At 36.6% G+C, this 22,195-nt stretch overlaps 1 protein-coding gene across 2 annotated transcripts; it reads left to right on the top strand.

Moving 5' to 3' along the window:
* The first annotated feature begins 729 nt into the window (after positions 1-729).
* Positions 730-15,994, top strand: asb13a.2 (ankyrin repeat and SOCS box containing 13a, tandem duplicate 2). Of its 2 annotated transcripts, none has more exons than XM_046873536.1 (6): positions 730-872; positions 2,340-2,527; positions 3,597-3,753; positions 3,856-3,990; positions 4,256-4,447; positions 5,868-5,893. In XM_046873536.1, exons 1-6 carry the CDS (start codon positions 830-832, stop codon positions 5,876-5,878), a joined length of 726 nt encoding a protein of 241 aa, XP_046729492.1. In that variant the 5' UTR covers positions 730-829; the 3' UTR covers positions 5,879-5,893. The 2 variants fall into 2 exon arrangements, with proteins under 2 accessions (XP_046729492.1, XP_046729491.1); XM_046873535.1 differs by lacking the exon at positions 5,868-5,893 and adding an exon at positions 11,133-15,994 and having other exon boundaries at positions 731-872.
* The last annotated feature ends 6,201 nt before the right edge of the window (positions 15,995-22,195 follow it).

Here is a 22,195-nt window from a genome sequence, read left to right as displayed (position 1 = left end):
CGAATAATTATTATGTTCAATATTGTGTGCCATTGCAGAGCTATTTAACCGGCAGTTAAAGTTAGCTTATAATGAAAATTATTTTTTTTTATTTATAGTTTTAATTTATAGTTTAGATAACATGGTTCTTTTTTGTTTTTTTCCATCATTTTTGTTTATATTTGATAAAAATGTTTCCAATTTCTTTATAATTATTATTTTACAATTATATTACTATAGTAATAATATAGTATTATAATTACTTTATTATTATAGGTGTCTGCTAACAGTGGCTTCGTTTTCTGGGTTGTTATTGGTTATTTTTTAGGTATATCTATCTATCTATCGATCTATCTATCGATCTATCTATCTATCGATGGATAGATAGATAGATAGATAGATAGATAGATAGATAGATAGATAGATAGATAGATAGATAGATAGATAGATAGATAGATAGATAGCACAAGCACACCATGACCATTTCCTTGTACATGCAACCCATCATACTACAAAATGAAGCTGATTCTGAAATAAATATATTATACACAAGCACACACAAGCATTTCAAACCTATGACTTGGTGGAGCATTTAATATGTGAGCTGATTATGTTTTAGATAATTATCAAATTTTGAAGTGTTTTTTTTACCTTTACTTTATGATACTGTAGTATCAGTAGACATTTCCGCAGTGTAGTTTGAGCTATTGGACTACATTTCCCATACTTCCGGGGAAAAAGCCTGGACAACAACACGATCACGTGACCCCCACAGCACGTCTGTAAACACGGTGTGTTTCTGCGGCTTTACAACTTGCATAGGTCCATTTGATATCTATACACGTAAAAGATGGCGGTGGACGCAGGAACGCCGTATTTCTTCGGTGATATCGGTAAAGGCTAAAGCATACATAATCGATTTACCGGGGAACGATATCAGCAGTTGCTGTTTCCTTGTGTTACAGCGGGCCGTGTTTATCCGAAGGGGTTTAAACACTGATTGCATGTGCACACACAAGGCTGAAACATGTGGTTTTTAATCTTCATATGAATACAGATTTAATTTTTAGTCACTTGTAAATAATCTAACCTTGACCTAGAGACCTACTTTTACTATATAATTCTTAAATAAATTCTCATGCAGACAGCTGCATCTGGAAAATATTCATTCATTTATTTATTTACCTTTATCCTGGGCTGAATGGTTGTCAATGCTCAGAACACACTCATACACACACATACAGTACCAGTCAAAAGTTTGGACGCACCTTCTCGTTCAGTGGTTTTCCTTCATTTTTATATCATTTTCAAAGTTGTACTTTAATACTAAAGACATCCAAACTACGAAATAACAAATGGAATTATGTCATAAACAAACAAACAAACAAAATCATATATATTGGCACACTCAAGGCATTCTTGCATCAGATTCCTGAGGTAGTCACCTGGAATGGTTTTCATGTGTGATTTGTGATTTCAGGATGATATGCCTGGTCAAGTGTTCATCTGTGACATTTCTTGTCTTCATGATGAGCATTAGACCATGAGTACAGAGTTAATAGCCGTATTAGTGCTACTACAACTACTGCAAAAATCCATATTTTTGTAAAGAACACTTAGCTAAGTAAAGAGAAACGACAGACTTGTTACTTCAAGAAGGTCAGGTTTCCAAAACTATCAAATGCTACGATGAAACGGACCTTCCCAGGATCAGAAAACCAAGGTCGTGAGTCAAGCCTGCATAGTTGAATTGTGGCAATGGAACCATTACTTTGGAAGAAACTTGCTTTGGCCTAGAAACATGAGGAATGCTTCAGTGGATCACTGGGATTAGTGGAAAACTTTTGTATAGGTTTAAATTTGAGATTTTTGGTTCCTACTGTGATGTCTTTTTTTTTTTTTTAGATAGAGAGGGTGGTTGGACAGCTCTAGACCAGAGTGTGAAGCCAACAAGTAGATCAAGATTTTTGGAGAACAAGTTCAGGTCACTACCTCATTGAGGCTGACTGAGAGGATGCCTAGTAAACAATAAAAAATAATGAAAAAAACAATGAATAAGATGGTTTGTCCAAACATATAAATGGTAATGTGTACACACACACACACACACACACACACACACACACACACACACACTTTTCAACACACTCAGGGTAAACTTCAACTAAACAGTCCACCTACTAACATGTTTTTGCTAGAGAAGAACCTAGAGAAAACCCAGACAAACATGAGGAGAACATGCACACAGTAATCTAAGATCCAAACAGGAACTTTTAGACCTTTAAGGGCATGTGGTACCTGTACATTAGTTGCTGTTCTGGCAGTGTAACTGTTTTACACTCTGTCTGTATGTGGATTAGGCTTCTGGTCAGAGAGGACAGAAGTCCACAAGGCTGCGTATCAAGGGCAGGTGTCCCATCTGCAGAGCCTGATCCAGAGTGGAGCATCAGTGAATATTGTAGCTGTTGATTCCATCACTCCTCTCCATGAAGCAGCTATCCGAGGACAGACACAGTGTGTGAGGCTGCTACTGGATGCTGGAGCCCAGGTAAAGGTCACGCACACACACACACACACACACGCACACACACGCACACACAGACATCTCCAGATTTAGCCTCTACATGTTGATCTCATCAAAAAAGAATCAGATTTTTAACGTTTGCCATATTTGCTTTTTATGTACATAGTCTTTGTGCTATAAAATAATATAAAGTTGACTTTTGTCTGACTTAGAGAGAGAAAGAGACAAAAAGGGAATCCGGTAAGAAAAAGACTTGTGTATGCAAGTGATAATAGAACTTGTTTTCCAGTTGTTTGACAATATATAAAAATGAAAGTACATCATTCTTGGAAATTAGAAAATTATATTCATTGGTAAACTGCTGTTGTATAGGAGGAATAAAATCATTTGAACAGTGTTTTTTAATTGTTTTTTTTTTTTTAATGTATCACACTGCATTACATCTCACCTTTTTAGTGTGTTTGTGTGATTTTGTATTTTTGCTGATGCATTTAAATGTGTTTCTGAATCATCACACAAGTGAGTGCAAATGCTGTTCTTTCTTTAAAGTCTGAATTGGAAGAAAAGCAAGGGAGAAAATTGATTAATAACCTATTAATCAACCGATAGTTTTTAAAATGGATACTGGATTAAAAACAAACACAACATTAAATGTAAAATAATGTTGAACTTTATTACAAAAATAAAAAGACAATACTTGAAATGCGCTAAATGAAATAAAAAAAAATAAATAAATAAAATATATATATATATATATATATATATATATATATATATAGAGAGAGAGAGAGAGAGAGAGAGAGAGAGAGAGAGAGTAAATAAGACATGCATTCAAACTAAAACATAAAGGTAACACTTCAAGTGAATAAAAACATTTACAGCCAAAAAGAATAAAATACCCTTTAAATAAACAGCATGTGGTGTCAGTGAGTTGCCTCTAGAGGCCGCTCTCGTACTGTATGACGCAACCCGGAAAAACAATTTGTTTGGATCTTTGTTGATAATTCTAGCAATCAATTATCGTTATTATCGCAATCAATTATCGACCAATGATTCGGTCCAGCGCTAATAATGCGTTTGCATTGCTTTGCAGGTAGATGCGAGGAACGTGGACGGCAGCACTCCTTTGTGCGAGGCCTGTTCTGCTGGAAGCTCTGAATGTGTACAGCTGCTCCTCGAGTATGGAGCAATGGTTAACCCCGCCCTGACCTCTCGCACCACCTCTCCACTGCATGAGGCCTGCTTGGGAGGTGAGGATCAGAGTTACCATATTTTCCCATGCCGGTAGAATAAGATTTGCAGTGTGGTGATCATGACATCTGTGTAAATGTGTGTATTGCTTATATTTAAAGGAAACGCTGATTGCGTAAAGCTCATGATAGCAAAGGGGGCAAGTCTGGAAGCCTATGATCTGTACAACGGCACTCCTCTTCATGTAGCCTGCTCTACCCAAAACCTCGAGTGTGTCAAGGTGATACTCAATGCAGGTAGAATCACAAAAAAGGTGTATTTAAAATCATGATGCTTTCCCTTCTACAAGCACCACAATGCTCTCTTTCTTTTTTATTTGGAACTTAACTTGTAGCAGTGCATTTTAGGATTTCAAGCATATTCCCTATTGTAATTTTCTATTTTTTACATAATACATTTTACATAATATATTTCTGTCAATAGGAGAACTGTTTCAGAAATTCAGAAATATTTTTCGGATGTCATTTTAATCAAATGTTTTCTCTTGCATGTTTGTGTAAGGAGCGAAAGTGAATGCTGTCCGGCTGCACGAGACAGCGCTACACCACGCCGCGAAGGCCAACAACGTCGAAATGATCGAGCTGCTGGTGGAGTTCGGGGCAAACATCTACGCCAAAGACAAACACGAGAGGAAGCCTGTTGACTACACCAAGCCCGAGACACCAGCTGCTCTGTGTCTGCGGCTTTACGAGAGTGAGTAACACATCGCTTTAATGTTCAAGAAGTGAAAAGTAAAAAAAAAAAAGCTGTATTTTATGCATTCTTAATGGGTTAAATCCCATTTTGATGTGCATTAGGTCAAGGGTTTAAACCAGAGGTGCAGAAGTAATATTTTGCAAAAAAAAAACAGTGGCACACTTAACAACCAATTGCTTATTTCTGAGCCCCTGGGTCAAAATTGCACTTTGGCATATGTGTGTGTTCATATAAAGCCTTACATGGCAATTTAATAGGAACAATTGTGCCAAACATTTGTGCATTTACCAATCATGTGGCAACAGAACAATACACAAATTCCATGCAGATACAAGTCACAAGCTTCAGGTAATATTCACCAATGGTGGGCCGTGCATGTGGTGCCTGGGCCTTTAGTGGGGATTTACCTGACTTAATCCACCTCTTAATCCCACAGAGAGGCATTTCACATATGGAGGTTGAATACTCTTTCCCGGGCTGAGACAAGCTAGATAGCTTCAGGGTTTCCCGACCTCTGTATATAAGACTGAAGAAAGAACATTACTTATATTCTTACATTCCAGTGCTCATGTTAGTTCTCACTCTCCAGTGTTCTGTATTGTTTAAAGACTATAATCACACTCTTGATGTCACCCAAAAGAGAATGGGTTCCCCTTTTGAGTCTGATTTCTCTCAGGGTTTCTTCCTCATGACTAAGGGAGTTTTTCCTTGCCACAGTCGCTGCTCATCAGGGATAAATGCACACCATTCACCCTAACTGTTAATTTTCGTAAAGCTGCTTTGAGACAATGTCTGTTGTGAAAAGCGCTATAGACATAAACTTGACTTGACTCTCCTCATGATGTCTAGCTTTTCCTGAAAATGGATTTTTAAGTATGTCCAAGACATGTTTTGCCAGCCAAACTTGACTGTAACAGTTTCCATCTGACCAACCAATCGGAGGACAGAAAAATGCTGACACTTTTCCCTGTGAGGTGAAATTGAAATCTGATTGGTTAAAGAAACATTTATTTTTAATAGAGACTAAGAATAAAAAGGCCAGTACTACTGACTTTGAAGGCCCTGGTCAGATTAGATTGACATGGCAGCACATAGAGGCTGAAATCTGATTGGACAAGAAATCTAACATCCACAATTTCATGGAACAAATATTACAATTTAGGTTGTAAATGTAGGTCAGTGCTTCTGATATTGTTTAGGCCAGCAGAGAAGGCTTTACTGGCCCTGACCTCCCTCCACTGATATTCACATAAAGCACCAGAACAGTCTATAGATTAGGTGCATTAAAAAGATTTAAAAAAAAATCCTCCACAAAGCATCAGTTCTGCAAGCTTAGAAAGCACATGTTAAACTTTAAAGTTGATTGGTAACAAGATCAAAACACTACATCTGGTTTCACTTGTGTTTCACTGCACAGGCGCACTCTAACTGGACAGTTTGAAAGAAAGACAGTAAAGGAGCAGGTGATTATCTGATCACATATCATTAACCATATCATTATAGTTTCTTCATATGATCAAGGTGTGCCAGCAAAAAATAAATACCCTCCACCTTTCCCCTTTCAACTTGAGGTGGTATCAAAAAGTTTCCAAACTAGCACACCACAGATCTGAACGCTTTCACCGAATGTCCTCTCTCAGAAGCCTCAAAACCTGGCACTAGAACTTGCTATTGACTCTCTGGCCCCTGTGAATGAGTTCTCGATGCACAATGCTGCGAATGTCATAGAATAAAGATGATGAGCATGAGATTGTCCAGGTGCGGACCTGTCTCGCTTTTTTCTGCGTGGAGCTGATGGGCTCTTCCACAGCGTTGTTCAAATCACATGCGAGGATCGTCTGGACTGTTCCATATGATACACTGACAATAGCAGCAATGTTGTGGATTGTTTACTGATGATCATCATGTAGAAGTTGCCAAATGTTTTGGACATTTTCAGGGGTTGAGCTCGCTGAAGGGTTTCCTGATCTCTCGTCGTCTTCTTCCGCTCTTAAAGCGCGAGTGCCACTCAAAACACCTTAAACGTCGCATTGCAATGCTGACCCTGTGGCAGATTTGCTTAGTCTCACACAGAATTTTACATTTGCTTTTTGTTCTAAACGTGCTAACGTTGTAACGCAGATGGAATAGCAGCAGTTGCACAGCTCCCAATGTACTCAGGACGATGTCTTTTGGACTTTTGAAGGTCGGTGCTTCCTGTGACTGTGAATGCAATCACAGGTGCTGCCATCTGATGGAGTGTTACCAATCTATTCTCGAAACTTTTTTTTTTATACCACATTGTGTATATACACACATCCATTTACCCAAATCATCTCTCAAATATTTGACAGCAAATATTTTTAATTAGAATCAGCAATTCAGAACATTGCCATGAGGTGGCACTCTTGCTTTAATTATCAAACGTTTTTTTATACGTTCTCTATGATATGACTGAATGATAACTGATAATAAATGAGCAAAATTAATATAAATAAAAACTGAAACTGATTGACAAGTAGTCTTCATTTTTCTTCCCTATGTTTTATGGCTTATTGCACGAGTAAACAGTAGCTGCTACTCTTGACTGTGTGCTGTACAGAAAACAAAAACATGCAGAGTCTCCCAGAAACATGCGTGATGTGTATTTGTGCAGCAGTTCTTGTTTAAAGGGTTTGCTTGATGTTTGTAGTGACTGGTAATCCAGCATGTAGCCTTGGTGCTAAATGGGATGTTTTGATATAGAGCAGGAATAAACAGAATGAGGATGGAGAACAGCTGGTGGAATGTCTCTCACCGCTGTCTCGTGAGGTCCTGTGGCAGCCATATCTTAGCAGCACATGCCCCAAAACATTATTAAAAAATGTAAACTGTCTCAGGCAGGTTCTGTGTTCTGGTAATGTTTTTATGAGCGTGTCTAAACATGTGTGACATTTTAATTCATGGCCTGCTAATGGAAGTGGAGATAATAGTCTGTGATGGATGAGGCTCAAAACTGTGGCATTGGCCACCCAGATTTAACATATTATGTATTCCTTTTTCCCTGACCCAGTGCAAACTGGCTGAAGATTAGTTTTTTTTAATAAATATATATATTTATTTACCATGTGCATATGGACATGATGGATACATAAGTATGGTACTTTATAATAAGCAGTTAATTTCCATATTTCTTTTGCCGATACAGCTCAGTCCCACTTTCTTGCTTCCTACTGCCCCACAAGAACATGGGTTATAATTTCACACGTCAAAGCTCTTCACTGCCAGGAACAACTAAAGCCGATGCCATTAGCATCTCGATGCATAGCCAACAATACGATACTCTAAAGATTCAGTGCGATCCGATTTCGATTCGATTCAACACAATGCAATTCAATGCAGTACAAAGCAATTAAAAAATATAATTCTATGCAATTCAATATGAAACAGATAGTTTGCTTTTATTTCCTTGGTTCAGACAGACAACTAATTATACATTTAATTAAGTGCATTCTGACTTTTAACGCATCTGTCTTTCACAAACAGGCCTTTGTAGTTAAAAAGAAAAAAGATTGAATGTATTCACATATTCTCATATTCACATAGCAGCAGTGGTGCTGAGAGAATGTGCTTAAGAAACAGTTTAGCAAAGAGAAATCAATCTAGATATAAAATATCAGTCAGAAATTATTAGTAACTTTTTAAATAATAAATGTATAGTGCATCTACATGCATGTGTATACAGTGGTGTGAAAAAGTGTTTGCCCCTTTCCTGATTCCTCATTTTTTTGCATGTTTGTCACACTTTAATGTTTTAGATAATCAAACTAATTTAACTATTAGTAAAATAACACAAGTAAACACAACATGCAGTTTTTAAATGAAGGTTTTTATTATTATAAAAACAAAATCCAAAACTACATGGCCTTGTGTGAAAAAATGTTTGCCCCCCTGTTAAAACTGTGGTTTATCACACCTGAGTTGAATTTCTCTCGCCACACCCAGGCCTGATTACTGCCACACCTGTTTACCATCAAGACATCTCTTAAATAGGACCTGCCTGACAAAGTGAAGTAGACCAAAAGATCCTCAAAAACTAGACATCATGCTGAGATCCAAAGAAATTCAGAAACAAATGAGATAGAAAGTAATTGAGATCTATCAGTCTGGCAAAGGTTATGAAGCCATTTCTAAAGCTTTGAGATTCCAGCAAACCACAATGAGAGCCATTATTCACAAATGGCAAAAACATGGAACAGTGGAGAACCTTCCCAGGAGTGGCCGGCCGACCAAAATTACCCCCAACAGCACAGCAACGACTCATCCAAGAGGTCACAAAAGACTCCACAACATCCAAAGAACTGCAGGGCCTCACTTGCCTCAGTTAAAGTCAATATTCATGACTCCATCATGAGAAAGAGACTCGGCAAAAATGGTCTGCATGGCAGAGTTCCAAGACGAAAACCGCTGCTGAGCAAAAAGAACATAAAGGCTCATCTCAGTTTTGCCAGAAAACATCTTGATACTCTGTGTACTGATGAGACAAAAGTTGAACTTTTTGGAAGGTGTGTGTGTGATTACGTTTGGTGTAAAAGTAACACTGCATTTCAGAAAAAGAATACTATATCAACAGTAAAATATGGTGGTGGTAGTGTGATGGTTTGGGGCTGTTTTGCTGCTTCAGGACCTGGAAGACTTGCTGTGATCAATGGAACCATGATTTCTGCAGTTTACCAAAAAATTTTTAAGGAGAATGTCCGGCCATCTGTTCGTGACCTCAAGCTGAAGTGAACTTGGGTTCTGCAGCAGGTCAATGATCCAAAACACACCAGTAAGTCCACCTCTGAATGGCTGAAGAAAAACAAAATGAAGACTTTGAAGTGGCCTAGTGAAACTCATGACCTGAATCCTATTGGGATGCTGTGGCATGACCTTAAAATGGCGGTTCATGCTCAAAAACCCTCCAATGTGGCTAAATTACAACAATTCTGCAAGGATGAGTGTGTGGTAGTAATGGCGAGTCGAGGCGAGAGCAATACGAGTTTCTCAAAGTGGAAATAGGCTCATTATTTCACTTTAGTTGAGTATAAAGACAAAAACTTTTAAGTCAAATGTAAGCTGTTTCTTTCTGGTTCAAAGCTCGTATCTACTGCGATAAACAGCAACTCCAATCTGTTGAAGCTGCTCCAGGACCTCCATGCCTGAGGAGCTTGAATCTAATCCGGTGTTCTACATTATTGATAGTTTTCATACTTTAGCTGTGAAAGGAAAATTTTTAAGAGATCAACACAACAGCTGAAGCCACTTTGTTTTTATTGTGAATATATTATTCAGCTTGTTTTGTTATTTATTTCAGAAATCCTTGTGATATATTCAGTTTGTGCTGGTTTGACTTTAATAAAATAGTGTTTAAAAATTACTGTGTTTAAGTCAGTTTTGTGTTTGTAGACCATAACGTATAAAGGGCATTAATGGGAACATTAAAGAAGGTTCTTTAAAAAAGTAACTAAAAAGTTACTTTTAAAAAAGGCCAAAAAAGACAAAGAAAAAAGCAATATTTTAAACAGGTTTTTTAATTATCAAATAGATTTACAGTTTAATGTCACAAAGTAGACAAACTATTAGATTAAAAAAATTTTAAAAAAACTTTTTTTACATTGTCTGTGTCAGAGATTGAACCCACAACCTTGTGGGGATCTGCTGATAGATAAACCACTGAATTAACACATTGAGCTATTCTCTCTCATTTGTGCAAGCAGTCAATAAGCCTAATGAACCAACATGGCTTCTTTTCCATACTTCGACTACCATGTAACTTATTAAAAGAAGGCCAAACCATTCTTTCAAAAAAGACAATAAAAAAAAGCAATCTTTTAAACAGGTCTTTTTAAGTATCAAATAGATTTACAGTTTAATGTCACAAAGTAGACAAACTATTAGATAAAAAGAAATAAAATTTACAAATTTTTTACCTTGCTTGTGTCGGGGGTTGAACCCACAACCTTGTGGGGACCTGCTGATAGATAAACCACTAACTTAACACATTGAGCTATTCTCTCCAATTTGTGCAAGCAGTCAATAAGCCTAATGAACCAACATGGCTTCTTTTCCATACTTCACTACCGTGTAACTCATATTAAAAGAAGGCCAAACCATTCTTTCAAAAAAGACAAAGAAAAAAGCAATCTTTTTAACAGGTCTTTTTAAGTATCAAATAGATTTACAGTTTAATGTCACAAAGTATACAAACCATTAGATAAAAAATAACTTTTTTTTACCTTGTCTGTGTGGGGACCTGCTGATAGATAAACCAATGCCTTAACACATTGAGCTATTCTCTCCCGTTTGCAAAAGCAGTCAATAAGCCTAATGAACCAACATGGCTTCTTTTCCATACTTCACTACCATGTAACTCATTAACAGTAACGCATTACTTTTTGGTGTAAGTAATCAACAAAGTAACGGAGTTACTTTTTGAATGAAGTAACGAGTAACTGTAACTAGTTACTATTTTTTAGTAACGAGCACAACACTGCTCATAAGTCATTCATGTGGATTTTTACTTAAACAAAGGTGTGTAAACATATGTATAAGACAACCCTAAGGTAGAACGAACGAACGGCGAGTAGCAGGTGTAATGAGATGTTTCACATTAATACCTTCCCACTTGCTTCAGCTGCTGTGTGTGTGTGTGTGTGTGTGTGTGTGTGTGTGTTCCTTGCAGGTTGTCCTCTCTCTCTGCAGCAGCTTAGTCGTATCAGACTGAGGCATGTCCTGGGCACTAGAGCGCTGCAGATCATCACCAAACTCAACCTACCCAATTTCATCATTCGCTACCTCTCATATCTGTGAGATACACACACACACACACACACACACACACACACACACACACACACACACACACACACACACCACCACCACCACATGCTCCCTCAGGGCTGGAACAACTCAGAGCTTCAGTATGAGCTTTATATATCTCACATTTCTTACCTGTTAATATATCCATATATTTATTATTTGAATATTATTTATAAAAGTTGGGATGCACTTTCTTGCTTATGGTACATCTTGATTTTTGACTGATCAATTAAAGCATTAGCCTTTGTAAATATCAGAGCAAAGCACTTGGGACATCCTCAGTACTGTTTAGTAAAGAAAGCCAGAGGATGTAGAAGTATGAGATTCTACCAGCTGTCTGCACTCAGGAACTTCTCTGAACGCAACACGCGAGACTCTGAAGTGGCAGTACATTAGTTACCTTGACTACAGCTGTGTAGCGTGAACAACATTCAACCAGCCTGAAGCGGATTCAGGCAGCTTCATCTGAAACACTTTCCAAACGGAGTCTGCAGACCTGACAACTTGTTGTAGCACGGAATCCACAGACATTCTGTAGAGCATAACTAGACCTGCTTCATTTTATAAGCTGGCCTTTGAACGTAACAGTAAGGGGACAAAAATCATTTATATACCTATTATGAAGCCAGTTATATTTTGCACTGACTTTTAACTTACTTAGCCACATTAATACAACTCGCAGGTACAGCAGGAAGAACTCTATTGTATAAGGGGAATACCATCTCCTAATTACAGACAGAAACTACTCAAAATACTTATTTTTTTACTTATGATTATTATTATTGGCGCGTTCAGTGGGAGGAATCTTCATTCTCTGGTAACTGCAGCATCCTTGTCCTAAGAAATGAATACGGTACCAAGTCTGTGACTCACCAAAACACACTTTGTCACAAATCACGTGTGTACTCTTTTACACAGTTACCGCATACTGTTTTACCAATCATGCATAGATTCTAAAATTCTGAAATGTCTTATATCATTCAATTCTCCCATATAAGTTTTCAATGGAAGAAACAGATCCTGACAACTGTCATGATGCTGTGATTTCTATGTAACATTTCATGCTTTGATTTTTGTCTCATTATTGTCAAGAGAAAAGAAAAAAAAACAAGCTTGTGAAAGATTCATTATTTGTGGCTGCTAAAATAGATTTAGCCATTCTATAAATGTTCTAAGGAACGAACATTCGAAACAATTATTAATAGATAAGAGTATGTTGCACTTGAGTCAATCAAATGTGTTTGCCATTAACTGCATTATAAGAGGAATACAACTTTCAGAATGTGTAACACTTCTCCCATTTAACAACACTCCACAGCTGAGTATATCGTGCTTGTGCTGTTTACAGTAATAAAACAAGTAATGTGCCAGTGATATCATTAGAATGAAAAATCCTATTACTAACATGTGCTCAATTTATTGTTGTGTCTGTATCAACTTAACATTATTGACTAGCCCCTATCGCTATTAGCACATAGCATTTTACACACTCACTTGGATTATTTTGCTCAGTTTATGTTCTTAAATATTCTCCCACTTGTGTCACAATTTCAATTTATTGTTGAATATTGTTGAACATTTTAGAATATTAGTTAAAATATTATGTGCATGTGTATTTGTGCATGTGCTCTTTTCTAGTGCCAGTTGTAGTGCTAAATTAGCACTTTCCAAGTTTGTAGAATTCGAGTTATATTTATATTAAGTTTGTAATCTTGCGTACCAGTGTAGATTTATTCATTACTAGAGACTCAAAGCACTTTTGTACGTCGCTCTGGATAAGGGCGTCTGCTAAATGCCACAAATGTAATGTAAATGTTGTAGTTAGTGCCTGTTATACAAGGGTCTTTAAACATTTTAAATTTGTGATTGTGCCATAATGATCTATTATGGGTCATTACTGACCAAGATTAAAGGAGCAGTCACGTCAGATTTACGCCTCACCATTTTATCTGCTTGGGTGAAGTGAAAACAAGGCAATTATAGCTGTAGTGCTACCATGTAATGATTCGAAGGTAGCGGTGTAGCTTGTTTGAAGTTATAAATTTGAAGTGATGATAATCAGTTCTAAATACTGTCGGAGGCAAGAATTCGTTTTTGCTAAGAAATAGACATTAATTGTTTTTTTTTTTTGTTTTGTTTTTTTACTTGTGTGCCAACTCATAATTAGTCAGTGTTCGACCTCACCATTTTCTTGGAGAAATAGTATTTATTATTTTAATAATTTTGTGTTATTAAATAATATTTAATACAACAAAATAATAAATGCATTTAATATTATAGTAAATTATATCAAATATTATATATAATATATTAAATAGTATATTTAAAATTAGATGTTAATTCAATAAAGGATAAATGAGTGGCTTTGTTTATTTATCATTTTTATCAATTTTACATCTTATGTTTAAAAGGCCTGAGTATTGATGAATTTATTGATTTAAGAATCAGTCTGGTTTGCTTAAGGTCTCGTCTGTCGACTATTGACTGTCTCGTCTTGGTATTTTAATTGCTTTTATAATTTAATCAGTTTTCCACACTTGTAAAGGTCGTTCTATGATTCCAATCTCATCTACAAATGTCCTTTTCCCCTTTTTTTCATAAACATCTTGAAAATAGTCTATAAATAACTAACTGCACAGAAATAGCACAGGGAGAAAACTTGTCCTCGTTTGGTTTTGACTGGAGAAAATGAGTTATTTCCTTTTCTGGCCTGATCTGCAGGCCCAGGAGAGAACATGGCACACTGGCACTTTTCTAAACAGATGTGAGAAGTGGGCTCAATATAAATTTAAGTCTTCAGGGTAAAGGTTTTTCTCTGTGAATACATTTTATTTATTATTTTTTAAGTCTTAGAGATAAAAAGCAGAGGCTGGCAAGGAAATGACTGTTTATAGCTGTTCTAACATAAGCAATGACAGAAACTGGTTTGTTTCATAGATGTTCCACAGCATTACCTTTGACTATAAACAGATCAATATTGTTGGAATGTTGTTGTGGTATAAAAAAACTATAAAATTGTGTATAAATACATAAAACAGCAGAAATAGCCCTAATTCTCCTCAATTAGCTTTCAAGGAGACAAATAAAAATTATTTTCCTGTTCAGTTCTGATCTGCAAACTTACAAGGAAATAACAAGGTGTGATTATCTGAGCTTCTCAAGGTGTAATGGTAGGTAGATAGAGCTCTTGCGGTAATGAATGTCCCAGACGTTGGTCAGTGCCAAAACTATTAGCACCTTTTAAAAAAAAAGATCTGTATTGAGTGGTGGTTAAAGATTAAAAGAGGACATTATTGGTAACACGACGACAAAGCCAGGTGGAGAGAATAAATAGCTGTTTTGTGACCTTTTTTTTTTCTCCCTCATGCTGCTTTTTCTCTAGCAAATATCTGGCCATACTTATCTACACTATGTGAACAAAAGTATTGGGAAGCCTGTATAGAATATCATTGGGTTTAACTTTTCCGTTTACAAACTAGGAGACCCGAACCTGTTCCAGCATGACAATGCACTTTATGCTCTGCACAAATCCAGCTCCATAAACATAGAGTGAACATGGGTTGGCCTGCTATAGAGCTCTAACTTCAACCCTATTAAACACCTGTAGGATGAATGTAAACATTGACTTCACTCCAGGCCTCATCATCTCACCTACATCAGTACCTGACTTTACTAACACCCTTGTGTCTGAATGAGCACAAATCTCCACAAGCACACTCCTGAATCTAGTGGAACATCCTCCCAGAAGAGTGGAGATTACTATAACCGCAAATGGGGACTATATGTAAAATGGAATGTTTAAAAAGCACATACAAGTCTTATGGTCAGGTGTCCACAAACATGTCCATATAGTGTATATCGATGTGGGATGTATATAAAAATTCTCTGATATGTGGTAATAAATTTGAACTTGCCTGTTTGTATTAAGATCATGTCTAGTAGACACAGTATGGATGTATGTAACTTTAGGGTTAAAAACACTTCTATTCTGTACATTTCTTAATATTCGAACTATTGATTTACTACATCTTATCTGATTGTATTAAAGCCAAATGTTCTTTCTGGTTCACATATTCTCAACATCCTTTCAATACTTGCATGTCCACAGAGTACTTCTGCAGCACGCTCTTATAAAACAGTCAAAAATAGTCAGCAGGCCAGAAATAGCTCCACTCCCAGAATATTTGCTCTGAGTGAACTTTTTTGGGGGAGCGTATTATGTTTTTCCTCTTGTGCTAAAGCTGAGGTTCAGCAAGGCCAACGCACTTTAATTACTAAACAGGCCAGAGAACTGACAGAAGAATGCAACTGTTCTAACACAGCTAACCCTCCACAGGAATGACTCTTACCAACACTGATTTGCAGCTATGGTTGGAATTTTTTCTTTTTCATCTTTGTGATTAAACCTTTAAAGGACTGACATTGTTTTCTGCATCATTCTGGCTACTTGTATAATAAATAGAGCACAGTATTAGTATAGAGCACAGGAGCCAGGTCTGGTATTGCTGCTGCCCTGCTATAAGGAAGAAATCTGTTATATATGTTCATTTATTTAATGCACAGCTGTAAAAATCATTGCTGGGCTATAAACAGCTGTATTACATAATGCTGATGTGATGTTTAGAAAATAGTCACTGTACATTATGCACACTTTGTAAATAATTATGAAATGTTTGTATGATGGTTGTCAATCTTTAAGAAAATAAAGAAAATGATCCTTAAAAATGCCATTTTTTAACACTGGGTTTAACTTCATAAGATGGTCTCAATGTCTTTACATGTATGAGGAAATGTGCAGTAGGAACAACAGACTGGTTCAAGGTGGAGGTTGAACTGCATCAAGGATCGGCTCTGAGCCCTTTCCCGTTTGCAGTGGTCATAGACAGGTTGACGGACGAGGACAGACAGGATTCTCCGTGGACAATGATGTTTGCGGCTGATATTGTGATTTGTGGTGAGAGTAGGGAGCAGGTTGAAAACAGCCTGGAGAGGTGGAGGTATGCTGGAGAGAAGGGAAATGAAAGTCAGTAGGAATAAGACAGAGTACATGTGTGTGAATGAGAGGGAGGGCAGTGGAGTGGTGCAGTTGCAGGGAGAAGGTGGAGGAGTTCAGGTACATGGGATCAACAGTCCAAAGTAATGAAGAGTGTGTTAGAGAAGTGAAGAAAAGAGTGCAGGCGTGGTGCAGTGGGTGGAGAAGATTGTTTTCAATGATTTTCATTGGGAATGACGAGGATGGACAGGATTAGAAACAAGTTTATTAGATGGACAGTGCATGTATGACGTTTTGAGAGGTTCCATTGAGATGGTTTGGACATGTGCAGAGGAGGGACATGGGGTATATCGGTAGGGGAATGCTGAGGATGAAGCCACCAGGAAGAAGGAAAAGAAGAAGGCCAAAAAGAAGGTTTATGGATGTGGTGAAGGAGGACATGCAGGTAGTTGGTTTGAAAGAGGCACGTGAGGAGCGAAGGATGGTCCATATAATCCGGTCTAACACACAAGCTCCTGTAGCTCAAATTACTGAAGAAGTTAATGCTGTTAATGCTAGATGGGTCAGGACTGTTTTGGCAGCAAAAGGGGACTAACACAACATTAGGCAGGTGGTCATAATGTTATGTCCAATCATCGTATATCTTAATAGAGCTAATCTTGTGCATGGGGTGTTGTCATTCTTAAACTGATTTGGATCTTCTAGTTAAAGTGTTTTACTGATGTGTAAAGTCTTAAATCAAGCACCAAAATCCGCCATGATGCACACATCTGGCATTTAAAACCGTCCGTGTGGAAACATAGCAAAGGTTCTATTTGGTGTCCTGATTATTTATGCAATTTAAAACACTATAATTACTTTAAAACATGTACAATAATATTTTGACTTCATGCTATGTTGAGTACAGTTTCACTAATAATAAACATACGTTTGCATAAAGCATCGTCCATGCCCATGTTGATTAGAGCATTAAAAACTTAAAAAGTATTAATTAAAGGAACATTTAGGACAGACTAAAATGTGTGATTGTTGCAATTAATCATTACAATAATGTGGTTAATCGCATTTAAATATTTTAACTAATTGACAGCCCTATTATATGTGTGTGTGTGTGTGTGTGTGTGTGTGTGTGTGTGTGTGTTATGTGTATATAGGTATGTACTGTATGTAGACACAAACATGCCAGGAGGATCAGTTATATAAAACACTTTGTGCTGAACCTCAGAAAACTTCACTTAAATGTAAAAGTCACCTTTTTGGTTCTACTGCCCAATTAATTTTATCATCACCACCACTAGGGGGAAGCAGAGTTGTTGCTTTCCTTTTATATAAGCTGCTAATTGTTTGACTGGGATGTTACCAAACGATATTAGACCCAGTTTTTCTTAACAAAAAACAAATTCCCTTCTTTGGATATTTTCTTTTAGTGTGCATGGCAGCTTTTAATTCTAGCTTACTCTTCTTCTTTTTTTTTTGGCTGCTCCCGTTAGGGGGTCGCCACAGCAGCTCATCCCCATATTACCCTGTCTTCTACATCTGCCTCTTTCAAAACAACTGCCTGCATGTCTTCCTAAGTCTAGCCTACCCTGAGAAACCAAGTAGCTGGTCAATGTACAGTTGGAATTTTCCAGACCCAGGCTCTGAAAAAGTCCTGTGGACCATCGGGTAACCTCGGGTTACTTTCTTGCTGTTCTGCGTAAGAGTGTTGTACCCCCACAGCGTCATCACTATCTAACCTAGAAGAGGCATATTCAATTTTTATTTAGCAATATGAACTCTGCCTTTCTTATATACACCTTCAAGCACAGCAGTAACTATATAATTTAACAGGATCCAGAACGGTAACCCTTCATTTAAACAGATGCCTTTTGATACATTTGTTATTCATAACCTATTCATAAGAATGCTTGAGGATCCCTGTAAGACTTGTGAATTCATGCATGAATTTCTGCACGTTTGACATTGTTGCTAATAGCACAGTACTGAGGCTTAGATTATGTTCTATTAAATATCCACCTGTATGTATGGAGTCTGATAAATTTACAATAAAATCAACTCAAATGAAAGAATTAGGTTTGCATTTATGTACCACTTTTACATCACCTAAAATATCTTTACAAAGCCCATGTGTTATCCCAGTAAACAGGAAATTAAATGGATTTTCAGCAGAAAAGGCTTCATTTTATTCAGGAATGTTAGTATAGTAAAAACAAACTAAGAAATACAAAGATCAAAACCCTTCTGCATTGATTTATAAAAGCTGAGGTGCCCATTGGAAACAGCTGGCAAGTATTCTTTTTTTTTTTTTTGCTTTCTCAGCCTTAACAGCTGTCTGACCAAACAAACAATTCACCTGGCAGAGAAGTCAATTCACCGAAGGACAAAGCAAACAGGGTGTAAAAGTTGTGCATTTGTTTCCAATAGTGATTACTTATGTGTCAAACTTGTCTAGGTGAATTTTGACACCTGAATTGGCAAACCTAGGTTTTGGTAATGAAGAACTGGACTGGAACTGTGAATTCTTTGGTTAAAAATAAAATAAAAATTGTATATATTAATAATGGGATAACCAAAATGTACAATAATCTTCAATGCAACATGTCAAGTATAATTATATGAGAATAAATTATAAAATGTAATTAAATGTAACATGAAACAGATCATATCACCAGGTTTTTAAATGAACTGAAAGCCTTAAGATGACAATCAATATTTAAAATGTACGGATTTGTTAAACATGTAATTTGTTCATGTAATAATGACTGGATGCAAGTGACAGTTACATACAGTGCCCTTTATGTATATTATCACACTTGCACCCCTTTGCAGCAATGAAAGCTGTGAAAAATGTCTTTATTGTTAAACCTTTAGTTTTTTTTGTTTAAACAATTTAGAAAAAAAAACTTTTTTGTCATGAATATCAAACAGTTGCAAACACAACAGTTTTCTTTGAAAAGAGTTGCATGGCACAATTGTTGGTATCTTCTTAGTCAGTACATTGTGCTGCTTCCCTTTACCAAATAACAGTTTTGAGTCTTCTCACATAATGTCCCGATGAGGTTAAAGAATACTTGGCAAAAGATCTGAGAACATTCCTCCTTAAGAAATTGCAGATCTTTTGCATTTCAAGCTCTATGCTGGAGGACTTTGCTTTTTAGTTCACCCCATAGGTTTTCATAGGATGTCCATGGCAGAATGTATAAATAATATACATAAGATGTGAAAAAAAACACTTTCTTGTACAGTTCTCTGTGTAGATTTTGTATGGCGTGTTTGCTTATCTGGCTAGTTAGTTAGTTGGTCACAAAAAAGAGGTATAATGACTGATTATTTCATAACTAACAAGCAAAATAAACACTATTTTGGAAAAGTTGGTATTTATTAAAATGTTTAATGGTGTTATCACTGTAAAAGATGTATACAATGCATATGAAGGCTAAAATGTAAAAAGAAGGGGAACATCCACAATAATGTTAAAGGTTTCAGCACTTAGTAGATCATTCTTTTTTCAGTGTTTTCATAAAATGGCATTAGTTTGAGATGTTTGCTTTTTTTTATTAGGGTTTATGTATTCTGGCTGCATTTATGTGTTTGCACAGAGAAGTAAATAAGGAGGTTTAAAAAAAATTCTTAAAATCACTTAGATGTTCCAAGTTGTGTCTCCACAGAAACATTTAAGCTTTCTCTTCAATTATATTGAATTCAGAGAACGTATAAAGCAACATCTCTTCGCTCGAGACTAAACCTTCAAGACCTAAGACTTATGTCTTGCCTCTGGTTAGAAAAACATCTCTCTAGTCTCCAGACTTGTTTAAATCTCTCTGACGAATTAAGGAAGGAAGCACGTTTTCCAGGTATTTGGAGTCAGGATGCCTCAGGTCACCAGGAGAGATTTCAGGAGCATTTAGGGAAGAGAAGATGGGATCTTCCTGAAAGGGAAGATAAAGTGGATTTCAGTTCTGCAATGTTCTGCTTCCTGGCTTTAGTGCTGTGCAACTCCCCAGCACAAAGCTCCCCCAGTCTGTCCAATGAGAACCAGATGTTCCTAACTACTGCTGTGCAAGGAGTCACGTTTAAAAGGTTTGCTGCAAAGAAAAAAAAAGCATTTCAGTGCATGCTTACTGTTTTCGGCATTTATGTTTATACAACAATGTTGCAGTATTACGGAATATAATAGATCAGGGGGTGTTATTATTATATAATAATATATACTATAATATTATATCATTCTTTTCTTTTAATAGTATCTTATGTTTGTTCTGGTTAAAGAGTCAAATGTAATTCAAAATAAAAGTGTATTGTAAAGCAACCATTCATCGGTATTGTTTCTAAACTCTACAAAGAGGATTGTATGGCAGACAGTCCTCATATATTTATCCAATAATTTGCATTTGTTGGTATGGTGAAATGTCTTAGTTGGCTAGTGTACACTATGATTGACAAGTAAATGAAGGGATGCCATCTTTTCCACATAGACAGTAACAGATCATTGTGCCATTGTCTAACTCTCAATCTAGTATTGATAGTATACATTTTCTGTTACCTCACTCAGAAGTGGCAGGCTCTCTGTTTATTTCTTCTTGATGTGTTAACAAGGCAACTGCACAGAATTGTTAAATGACCATCCCCTTACAGAAACCATACCATTTTAAATGCATCTTAAATCTCTTCAATGTGGCACATCCACACTATATGTGTAATTTATTGCTATAGAAACCATTATATATATGATTGTTAATATAATCCTTGCAGTCGGATCTAATATTGGAGGTGCTGTCACATCTTTTGACCAGTCAGAATCAAGAAATGAGCACTGCTGTGGTCTAAATGTTTATTAATGCATCTGTATCAAGAGACAAGATTTGTCTGTTTAAATAAAGTCAGCCAAACTGTCTCCATCCCAGACAATAGAGAATCTTACTGGTGATGTCTAGCCAATGCTACATATATACACAAAGACACACACACACACACACACACACACACACACACACACACACACACACACACAGTAAGCAAAACAAATGATCTTAGCATCTGTAGTGCTCTGGCTACTCCACCATCCCCAATGGAGGACCCTCACTCTTACTTTCTCGCTGAGGTCGGCAATAATCATGTTAACATTTTATGCAGAGCTTTGCAAATACAAACTTTATGAGTTCTCTCTGTCTCATTTCTCTCTGTCCCAATTTTCATTTATTGCACAAATTATTTAGCACAAATTGCAAAACAGTCACTTTAACACTGGACTGGTGTGTATATATATATATATATAAATAAATATATATAAATAAATATATATATATATTGAATATATATATATATATATATATATATATATATATATATATATATATATATATATATATATATATGAAATATACCGTATTTTTCGGACTATAAGCCGCTACTTTTTTCCCACGTTTTGAACCCCGCGGCTTAAACAACGAAGCGGATAATTTATTAATTTTTCCTGGGTTTTTCCCGGTTTCACAAACTTAAAGCCAAAAAACTGAACCCCATAACATTAGACCAATGAAATTTCCGAACGGAAACGAAAAAACGCACCTCACCTGCACGGCATCGGAAGAAAAACTTCCATCAGATGATTTTTAAACGCACGACGATGCCAAAAGATAAACTCCTGAGAGAAATAGTTGTGAAAGGAAGGAGGAAGCCAGTGAACAATGACTTTCTTGATAGGCTACTGTTTAGATACAAGCCGTTGTAACGCGTTGAGTCAGGGTGAAGGGAGAGCTCGCTAACTCCAGTTGCAACAGAAATCATATAAGCACAGACAGGTTTCCAAACTCGTGCTTTTTTATTTTTCTTGGCAACAGCGTTACCGGTTAGTCAAAGAAACTTAGAACTAAACATTAGAAAATAATGACATAATCCTCGTCTTGAACACACGCACTAATAGCGGAAAAATG

The sequence above is a fragment of the Silurus meridionalis genome, chromosome 18 (assembly GCF_014805685.1).
Source record: "Silurus meridionalis isolate SWU-2019-XX chromosome 18, ASM1480568v1, whole genome shotgun sequence".
NCBI classification, from domain to species: Eukaryota; Metazoa; Chordata; class Actinopteri; order Siluriformes; family Siluridae; genus Silurus; species Silurus meridionalis.
This window is presented reverse-complemented; position numbering and strand designations above follow the sequence as displayed.

Excerpts from the sequence above, each read along its gene's own strand:
- asb13a.2 (XM_046873535.1), top strand. The coding sequence starts at position 830 with ATGGCGGTGGACGCAGGAACGCCGTATTTCTTCGGTGATATCG. Across the intron at positions 3,754-3,855 it reads GCATGAGGCCTGCTTGGGAG|GAAACGCTGATTGCGTAAAG; the intron begins GTGAGGATCAGA and ends TTATATTTAAAG. Across the intron at positions 3,991-4,255 it reads CAAGGTGATACTCAATGCAG|GAGCGAAAGTGAATGCTGTC; the intron begins GTAGAATCACAA and ends TGTTTGTGTAAG.